Genomic DNA, 10172 nt, shown 5'->3' with positions numbered 1-10172 from the left:
TCTCTGGGTCCCCAGAGCTCAGCTCACATCCTGTTTGCTTGAGTTCCAGCCCTGATCCAATTCTCCAGGACTTCTCTAAGATTCTGTTGTTCCTTATTTGGCCAGAGCAGAATCTTGGGAGCAATGTTCTACTTCTCCCAAACCAAGGCTCCCCCTGCACCAGCCACTGCCAAACAAGGCCAGACATCGACTGCCATGGCCTCCACCACTCTCCAGATACAGAAAGATCAGATTTTGCTCACAATCAGACATCTTTTGTTAAGGAACAGATACAAACAGGATTCACTGATGAGCCCAGACTAACAGATCTTCCTAAGAAGCACACCTGTTTGGTTCAGGAGCAGATACACAGGTGGAGTCCCATCCCACCACATTTGTACCAACAAATAGACCCAGTTTTAGCTCAGGAGCAGATACATGGAGACACAGCCCATTAGGTTGGAAGGTTCATCTAGAGCTCAGCTTTGGCTCAGGGGCTGTTGTTCAGCCTCAGCACTTCAGTGACAGCCACACAGGGCTTTACATTACACACACAGTTTCCAGATTCCTTACAGAGTCTTGCTTACTTAATACAGACACTTGTGGGCAACACTTGGATCACCTTTGGCACTAAAAAGACATGTAAATTTTCCTCCCACGTCAACAGTGTTTGAACTGTTGTCAGAAGAGCAAAACAAGAGTGAAGCATTTTGTTTCTGCAGTCAAGTGGGAACCTCTGTCTGATGACATTCCCAAAGGCATCCCAAATACAGGGAGGATTGCACTGAACAGGATTGCAGTCTCTTTCCCAACCTGCTTAGTGCAACAAGGAACAGCCTCTGGCCACCCAGAGAAGGTATCCCCCAAGACCAGGAGATCTTTACACCCCCCTTGTCTGGGCAATTCAGTCACATCCATCTGCCAACATTCACCTGCAGCATTTCTGCATTTTCCATCACCTGTTCCCACTCCAGTGGCAGGGTTTGGATTATTTCTCTTCCACACACCACACTGCTGACTCACTGCTTGTACAACTGGGGTCAGTTTTGGACCAAGAACCCACTTGTGCAAATGTTTCAATAATTTGCTTCACTCCAAGGAATCCCCTCATGTTCCCCATCCACCAGGTCACAGGAGATTGGCTCAGGGACTATTATTTGCCCACTTGGGGGAACTGCCCAGCCTCCTGGAGCAAAGTTTGCTCTAAGGTTTCAAGGAGTTGACAATCCTTAGCACTAGACTCATTTTCTTCTACTGGGAGAAGGATCTCTGTCAGGATCTCTGACCTGGTGGTGGGGAGTTCTGTGCATCCAGAGAATTGTTTTCCATGCCGGACAAAGTTGCCCCCACTGGGAAACAATTCCCAACCAGGACTTTCCAAGGGGCTGTCTCCTAAGTCAGCTCTGCCCCAATACACTTCTCCTCTAGTCTGGAAGCAATCCCGCTCTGGGCTTCCTTTGCTGGGGCTGGGGCAGTTGACAGGTTGCTTCTTTCCTTCCTGGCCCAGCCTCCCTTGTCCTTGGAGAATTCCAAAGCCCACGGAGGCTCCTGGGCTCTGGACTACTTGCACTTTGTGTTTGGGATACCCCATATCCACTCAGCCCAAGGAAATTCCACAGGGCCACAGTCTGACCCCAACGTTGCTGCTCAGCATCAGTGGCATCAAAAGATCATCCCCACACTGCAATAAGGCTCCAAGAGGGTGGGTTTGGACTTCTCCATTCCTCCAGTCCCTTTGCCAATTGAGTTCCAAATATTGGGGCCTATTTTTAAACCCCTGCAAGAGGACCACCAAAGTCAGATGGGTTTTCCTCCCCGGCTTTGCATTTTCCCATTGGAAAGCAAAAAGCTCTTGACTTTCCCAACTCAAAGGGAGACACAAAAAGGCAGTTTTCAAACCTAATGCTGTGAAACATATTAAACCCTCATTTAGGGGAGTTAGCAAAGTGTAAGGATTCACTATGACTGCTTGTATATCTTCTACTCTGTTCTTTACAGCTCTAAGGTCTTGGACTAACTGGCATAGCCTTCCATTTGCCTGCTTGACTGGCAAAACTGGAGCATTCCATTTAGATTCACCTTCTTTTCACAAGCAAAATTTCATCAATTGTTCTACAAAGGGTGAGAATCCCTTACAACTTTCTATTTGCAAAGGACATTGCTTTGGCCTCACCAACCCCACTCCAGGTTTCTCTGGAATTCTCACGGGTTCTGCTCTCTTGGATCATGGAGGCACCTCTCCAGCCCATCCTGTTGGAACCACTGCATCCCCAAGTGATGGTGGCAGATGGATTACTTCTGCTTTGAGAGACTCTCATGCAAAACTAGAAACTTGCACAGAATTAGGCTCTGCAATAATAACCTATATTGGACCATTTTTCAATTGGATTGTGGCATTTCATTTTGCCAAGAGATCTCTCCCAAGCAGAGGCTTTGGGGAATTGGGGAAATACAAAAACTGGGGAGCCAACCACTGTTTTCCCAATTTCAAAGCCACAGCATTAAAAATGGCCCAGTTTCCCAATTCCCTGGCACACCAGACAATTGTTCTAGAATTGTCCCTTGAGTTTCATTTCCCTGGATTTAACACAGAGGAACAAGTTCCCACAGCCACAAACAATTGTGCTTAGCTTGGCTGGAACCAGATGTTCTGATGGGGAAGAATCCTCTGGTGCCCCCTCAGTCGTCTTCAGTGATGCCACGAGAGGGTTCGGAGGGTTCTGAAGTTTCAGTTGCGGACAATCCCATTTCCAGTGTCCATCTTTCTTACAGGATGCACAGGGACTGATCCCAAGTCTCCTGGGGGGATGTTTGAAGCAGGCTGCCCACGCTCTCATCCTCTTCCTCTCCCTGGGGCACCATTTCCTCAGGGATTTCTTCCAGAACTGCAACTCCAACCTCCAACAATGTCCCCAAATTAGACTGATCTTGTCCCTCAGCTGGATTTTCCTTTCCGGGCTCACACCAAGGGCTCTGAGGGCGCTGCATTCACACCACAATCTTTCTGCCCTTTCACAGGTTCTGCAAAGGGAAAAACACAGCACCAGACATAACCTCCTTCCACTTCTGTTCCCCTTCTCAAACAGCATCAACTGCAACAATGGATTCTAATTCAGTGTTCCAGAACAGCCACCCATTGATTCCAACACCCCATTAAATTCTCCCTGGGAGAATTTACAAGTACAGAACAATAGTGATTGATAAAACAAAGCCAAAGACCAAATTCCAGAATTCCAAAGAACCCACCCAAAGGGCTGGAAGATCCACAGGTCTCAGATGAGCAGGATTCCCAAAATACCAAAGAACCCCCAGTGCACTGAAAGATCCATACGTTTGACATGGGCAGGATTCCCCAAAAGAATGCCTTGTTATCCACTGGGATCTTACCTGTGTCCCAGACTGGGCTGGGGATCTGTGCTCTTCTGCAGCAAAGTCCTGGTGCTGGCGTGAAGATCCAGAGATCCCTCGGATCCGCGGGAGATCAGGCAGAGGTGTCCTGTCTGGGGGCCAAAAATGATACCCAAAAGCTGCTGAGATACAGCTCGAGCAAGCTGAAAACTAAACTGTCATTTGGGGTCATCCCAGATCGATTGGATTTCAGCAATTACTCAACACAGGTGCCACCTCCTCCAGCCAAGCCCAGGAGATCAACCTCCTCAGCAGCTGCAAGAGCGGGATGTTCATGTGCCTGCTGCCATCTCCCCAAAGCCATTATCCCACTGCTGCTGACAAGATGGGCAAGATGAGCATCTACCTCCCAAGATCTGCTGCCGCAAGAAGAGCGTGTCCCAAAGGATGTCCTCAGCCTTCTCAGAGGGGACGTCAGATCCTCTCCAGGGATGGTCCCAGCCCTTCCCAACCCGGACTGGGCACCAGCTCCAACTCTTCCCTGGAAAACAAACAACAAATTCATGAACAGAGATTACAAACCAAAAGTGGAAACAAGAAAAAAAGGTAAAATGTTAACCTTCTGTCAGGGTTCTGAGGAAGGCCCAAGCCCTGCAGGCCAAAGGAAAACCCCACCTCCTCCAGCTGAGGAAAACCCAGGCCTTCTCCCTGCCCTGCTGCACTGGCCCAAAGAAAGGCTCCTAAGCCAAGGCAGCCCAAGCCTTTCCTGGCCTGCAGCCCAAAGCAGCTGGTGTTCTGCAGCCCCGCCTTTGCTCCCCCCACGGGGGTTTGTTTTTGGCAGGCTGGCTGCCCCTGCCCCAGCCCCGCCCAGCAAAGGGGCAGTGGCAGAGGCTGGGGGCAGAGCCGGGCTCCCATTTCACACCCAGCCCAGAGCACCCGCCCGCCCTCCTGCCAAGAAGCAGCTTGGCAGCCGGCTGAAGAATTCCTCAGGTTCCCCATCAGCAAAGGGGGAACCTTCGGTGCCCAGCCAGGCTGAGCAATGCCCGTGTCCGGGAGCACCCCCTGGGTGTGGACTCATCTGCAAACGGCGTGTGGAGCACGGCTTGGAGGAAGGGGCCAGAATCAAAGTCCATCCTCTTCAGCTCGCCGGCGTCCAGGTCAGCTGAGAGCTTGTCATCCCTGACGTCGTCCTCGATGTCTCCAGCAGCAGGCCCACCCGGCACAGCTTCTGCAGAGGCCCCTTCTCCTTCCCTGGGGGCCAGACCAGGCTGTCAGCGTTCTGCCGAGGGCCCAGCTGTCTGTGAAGCGGGACGAGCAAAACCAGGTTGGATGGTGGCCACCAGCACTTGGGAGACCGGGTCTGCAGCCCAGCTCCAGCACAAAGAGGGGCGTGTTCCCGTGGGATGACCCCCCCCCAGTGCTACAGGCTGACAAAAAAGTCTGGTTTCCTTTGGTTCTTATTGCCAAGAGATGTGTGGAGGTGTTACCTGCCAGGCCCCTGGATCAAAGGGAGCACGTGGATCTCTCCCGTCTTCTAGGGCAGGGGAATGTCCTGCACCCAAGGATGGCACAACAGGTCTTCCAGTGCTGGCCTGTCCGAGGGGCGGATGGACAAACACCACCTGATAAGGTGCTGGCAGCCTGGGGGGAAAATGGCCGGTCAGTTGGAGAAGGATCCTGTCCCCTCTGTCCCACTGTCCACGTGCCCAGGCTGTGCTGGCTGTGCTCAGAGCTGTGCCCAAACTTCTCCATCGATTCTCCCTTTTGGAGGAGAGCAGGATGGCAGGACACAGGCCACCTCCTCCAGCCACCCATGGGACACAAACAGCTTCAAGAGCGGCATCCTCGTGAGCCCGCTGCCCTCTCCCAACACCGTTATTCCCCCCGTGCCACAAAGATTGGTATCCACCTGGAGAGACCCGTGCTGGGAACGGGAGCTGGGCCCAGATGGTGTTGGGGCCTTTGCGGAAAGGGTGCTTCCCGCAGACCATCTGGTAGAGCAGGATGCCCAGGGACCAGATGGTCGCCTCCTCGCCGTGGTAGCGCTTGAGGTAGATCCACTCTGGCGGGCTGTATGACAGTGTTCCTACGGAATACAGACGCAGTTCAGCAGGTGGATGCTGCCTGCTCCCAGAGCCTCACCCCAGCAGCCCTGGCAATGTGGGGCCTGCCCCAGTGGCACACGCTGTGACCCACTGCCTTCTCGCCGGCCCCTGACTCTTGGTTACAAACTCTGGGTTGGAGAAGAAGCCGCTGGTGTCCAAGAGGGCAGCGGAAGCCCTGGCAAGGCCCAACCATTTCATGCAAGGGAAAAACCCACCCAGTGGTGGGGAAAAGCCGTGCCTTCTCCCCGCCCCACTGCACTGCCCCCAACAATTCATCATAAGCCAAGGCAAACAAGGCGAGCGGAGCAGCCCAAGCCCTTCCTCGCCTGCACACCAAGCCAGCTGGTGCACAGTTCTGACCCCCTTCTCTGCTACCCTCACGGGGGTTTTGGTCAGGCTGGCTCCCCCCTGCCCCAGACCCAGCCCGGGACAGGGTGGGTGGCACAGGCTGTCGGCAAGGCCGGGGCCTGTCTCACAGTAACCCCCAGCCCCATCCAAAAGCAACTTGGCTGAAGAACTAATCCTGTTCCCCCTCAGCCAAAGGGGCAATCTCCACTGCCACACCCGGGCATGGCCATGCGATGCCCGGCACCAGGAGCATCCCCCGGCTGTGGGCTCACCTGCAAACTGGGTGTAGACCGTGTCCTTAAGGAAGGTGCCACATCCAAAGTCGAGGAGCTTGGCCTCGCCGGTGGCCAGGTGGAGGAGGATGTTCTGGGGCTTGATGTCCCGGTGCAGGACGCCGCAGCTGGTGCAGTGCCGCACGGCCTGCAGCACCTGGCGGAACAGCCCCCACGCCATCTCCTCCGGCAGGAACCCCCACGCCCTCAGTAAGCGAGAGAGGTCCTGAGACGGCTCCGGATGCTCCATCACCAACAGGAACCCGTTGGGGAGCTCGAACCACTCCAGGAGCTGGATGACACCACGAAAGCCATTGGACACCTTGTCCAGCAGCACGATCTCCAGGGGGGCCCGGGTGCCGTCAGGCTGCGGGGGGACCACGGGGTCGTCAGTGGGGCTGATGCCGTGCCTGTCTGCCTGCTCCCCCTCGGCCAGCCCTGGATGCTCCCCGTCCCCCACCGAGCCCACGGCCACTCTCCCTCCAGGTGTCCCGGTGGCTTCCACCCTGCCGGGCCTCGACTCGTCCCCGCCCGTCCCGCCCCGCTTTCTGCCGCTGGCCCCGCTCGCTCACCAGCTCGCCCCAGCGCCGGATGCCATCCCGGGACACGGCTTTGATGGCCACCTGCAAGCCAAGGGGAAGGGCGGGTTGAGCTCGCCGCCCGTCCCGCCCTCCTCCTCCTCCTCCTCCTCCTCCTCCTCCTCCTCCTGCTGCACTCACCGGGGCTCCGTCCGCCAGGCAGGTCCCCGCGTAGACGCGGCCGAAGCCGCCGCTGCCCAGCAGCGAATGCAGCCGGTAGCGCTCGTGCAGCGGCTCCTTGGCCTTCGGTGCGGGCGAGACGTGGCCGTCAGCGTTGGGGCCGGGGCCCGGCACGGCCCCCGAGCGCCCCTCAAGCGGCCCGGGCCGGGCTTCCCCAGCCGCAGCGGGCAGCGGCGGCTCGCTGCCGGCGGCCGGGCTGGCGAGCGGCGGAGCTCTGGCCGGGGAAGCCGCCGAGGAGGCGGCAGCGGCCGCGGCGCCCGCGGCCCCCGCCGGCCCCGGCAGGCGCCGGGCTCGAGCCAGGCGGAGCCAAGGGGCGGCGAGGCCGAGCCCGTCCCACAGCCAGCCCCACAGGAGCGCCCAGCAGCGCCACAGCCGGCGCGCCGGGAGCCGGGCGAGGGCGAGACCGCGCCGGGCCGCCCAGGGCCGGGGACGGGGCGGCCCCGCCCGGCACAGGGGAACGGCCGGGGCCATGGCCCGGGCCGGCAAGGGGAGGGGGGACCGGGAACGGGACAGGGACAGCGGGAGTGGGACACTGGCACAGGGACACCGGCAATGGGACACCGGCACAGGGACACTGGGACAGCGGGACACCGGGAGAGGGAGAGGAGGACGAAGAGCTCGAGCAAGGAGAGCCCGAACAAGAGTCAGAGCGAGAGCGCGTCACTACAGTCGCTGCTGCTGCCGCTGCTGCTGCCGAAGCGCAGGGGCCGTTGGTCCGTTGGTCCGTTTGTCCGTTCCCCGTTGGCCCCCGCGAGCCCCGGGGGCAGCCCCGGCCGCTCCGCTCCCAACCAGCCCCGGCCGCAGTCACGGAGCTCCCCTTCCTCCCGCCCCCACGCCAAGACCACGGCCTTTTGGAGCTGCTTCACTTTAGTTCAACTTCTTGGCTGCCAAGTTTGCAACTTCCCGCCGCTGCTCGGACCCCATCCCGCCCGCTCGGCCCGCGCTGCTGTCGCTTCCTCCCAGGCCAGCCGGGCTCGGCACTTGCCCCTCAACTTTGGCAAGGGCTTTGCTCAGTGAGGAGCCCCGGCACGTCCGGCCAGCGCCAGGCAGAGCCAGCCCCGGGGGAGGGCAGAGCAGGACGATCGGCAGGGGAAATGCAGCCCTTTGGGGTCAGCGCTGCTCCCCGACCACACCAGGGCTGGTCCTGTTTTCCCGCCTGGTTTGAGGGAAAATCGGCGGCTGCAGAGAGGATTAAGCAGAAGAGAATTAGAAGACCCTTCTTGCTGCCGTTTGGATGCCAGTCCCTCCTAATAAATGCAGGCTTAATTTGGAATGGACACGATGGAGCAGCTTTTTCAGCACCCAATATTTAACAGCTGCCTTTCAGGGGACAATGGGAAAAAGGGGGGAGAACGGGAGAAAAGGGGGGCTGGGACCTCCAAAGTGAGCGAGGAGGGGGCTGAGACTGTGAAACCGAGCAGGGCAGGGGGAAGAAACACCCCCAAACCGAGCTGGGGGGGAGCTGGGGACGGTGGGGATGGTGGGAAAGGGGTGAGAGAGGGGAGAAAAGGGGTGTTGGACAGTGGGCAGGGGGACAGAGGGCAGGGGGTTCCCACATGGGTCTCCCCTGCCCCCCATCACTTGAGCCCTGGAGCGGTTCCCTGGGGCTCTGGGAGGGGGCAGATCCGCCCTGGGAATGTCCACTGCATCTGTAACCCTTTGTGTGCTTGCTCTGGTGACGATTGCCCACAGGTGCCCAACCCCCCTGTCCGTCCCTGGGGGGCTGATGGGGGGACTCCCCCACTCAGTAACTGGTGCTGCAGCAGCTGTGGGGCAGAGGGGGGTGGGAAAGGGGGCTCCGGGGTGGCCCCCTGAGCTCCCAACCTGCTGGGGGGGCTGAGGGCTGCTGGGGGGGCACCCCCTGACCTGTGTCCCTGCACACCCAGGGCTGTTCCAGGTCCTGGGAAAAGCCGAGTGAACGGCCCCGACCGGGAGAGGTTCCTGCCCGGGTACATCTCCAACTGGGAGCAGCTCAGGCACTTCAGCAGAGATTTGGGCACCTGAGGGGGACACCCCGTGTGGGGAGACCCAGGCCAGGCCCTGGAACAGCCAAGGGGAGTTCCTGGAGAACAGACAGGATCAGGGGACATGAACTGCTGGCACAACTACGACAATGTGGCCCTGTTTGCCCGGCCTGGGAACCCCCATTTTTGGGGTAATCTCCCCCACATCCCACCAGAAACTCCAAATCCTCCCAAATATTCCCCTGGATCTCCAAATGACCCCAAATGCCAGTAAAATGGTGGGGCTTTAGATGTCTTTGTTGAATGTCTTTGTTTTAAATTCAACAAATCAGCTCTTCCCACTGAATTTCCCAGGTCAGTTTGTGACCCCATGGATGTTTCTCCCACTGTGTTCACCCAGGTGCCTGAGGGGAACCAGGAGGATGTGGAGACCACCAGCCAGGTGTCTTCCCAATGTGGGAAGACATCACTCCTCCAGTGGGTGATGGAGTTGGAGCAGCAGACAAAGCTCTTCCCACAGTCAAGGCACCTTTAGGGCTTCCCTTACTGGTGGGTCCGTTGGTGTGAGGTCAAGGCAGAGCTCTGGCTGAAGCTCTTCCCACACTCCCCACACTTGTAGGGCCTCTCCCCGCTGTGGATGTGCCGGTGGCTGACGAGGTGGGAGTTCTGGATGAAGCCCTTCCCACAGTGGGTGCAGAGGAAGGGCCTCTCCCCTGTGTGTGTCCTTTCATGCAGGAGGAGATTCCCGCTGGTCTGAAACCTCTTCTTGCATTCCAAGCACTTGTAGGGCCGTTCTCCAGTGTGGGTGCGCTGGTGGCAGATCAGGTTGGAGCTGCAGATGAAGCTCTTCCCACATTCCCCACACATGTAGGGCTGTTCCCCAGTGTGGGTGCGCTGGTGGCAGATCAGGTGGGAGCTCTGGCTGAAGCTCTTCCAACAGTCCAAGCACTTGAAGGGCTTTTTCCTGGTGTGAGGCTGCTCATGGACATCCAGGTCAGGGCTCTGGCTCAAGCCCTCGTCGCCTTCCTGGCGCAGGGTGGGTCTTTCCTCCTCAGAGCACTCTGGGCTGCCTTTGGAGACCCTCCTCCTGGGGTACCTTCGTGGCTTTCCCTCCCCGCTGCCTTCCTGCGCCGTGGAGCCCTTCAAAACTGCCTCTCCCACCAGGCTCTGCCGGGGGGATTTGTCCTCCGGGCTCTCCGTCCTCAGCTCGGGGCCTGGGGCAGGAGGGAAGAAGGACAGGGAGGGGATTTGCCTCCGGCCCAGAGGGAAGGCCAAGGACATCCCCCCAACTCCGGCCCCGGCAGGACGGTGGCGGCAGCGGGGTTGTCCTGCAGCCGGGGGCGATGCTCAGCTGGGAGATACAGGACAAGACAGGGCAAAGGGGCACTGACTTCCTCC

The 10172-nt window shown here is 58.4% G+C and overlaps 1 protein-coding gene across 1 annotated transcript; it reads right to left on the bottom strand.

The window, feature by feature from the left end:
• Window positions 1-232: 232 nt before the first annotated feature.
• LOC135406462 (uncharacterized) lies at window positions 233-7363 on the bottom strand. Its single transcript, XM_064640828.1, has 4 exons — window positions 6625-7363; window positions 4815-6419; window positions 3367-4625; window positions 233-3000 (listed from the first exon to the last, which is right to left on the bottom strand). The coding sequence occupies exons 1-2, from the start codon at window positions 7279-7281 to the stop codon at window positions 5466-5468; spliced, it is 1611 nt and encodes a 536-aa protein (XP_064496898.1). The 5' UTR covers window positions 7282-7363; the 3' UTR covers window positions 233-3000; window positions 3367-4625; window positions 4815-5465.
• Window positions 7364-10172: the final 2809 nt, after the last annotated feature.

This window comes from Pseudopipra pipra, chromosome W (genome assembly GCF_036250125.1).
Source record: "Pseudopipra pipra isolate bDixPip1 chromosome W, bDixPip1.hap1, whole genome shotgun sequence".
NCBI classification, from domain to species: domain Eukaryota; kingdom Metazoa; phylum Chordata; class Aves; order Passeriformes; family Pipridae; genus Pseudopipra; species Pseudopipra pipra.
This window is presented reverse-complemented; position numbering and strand designations above follow the sequence as displayed.

Bases quoted from the DNA above. Each gene is read 5' to 3' on its own strand.
- LOC135406462 (XM_064640828.1), bottom strand. From the start codon at position 7,281: ATGGCCCCGGCCGTTCCCCTGTGCCGGGCGGGGCCGCCCCGTCCCCGG. The intron at 6,420-6,624 runs GTGAGCGAGCGG...GTCCCCCCGCAG, and splicing joins TCCGGCGCTGGGGCGAGCTG to CCTGACGGCACCCGGGCCCC.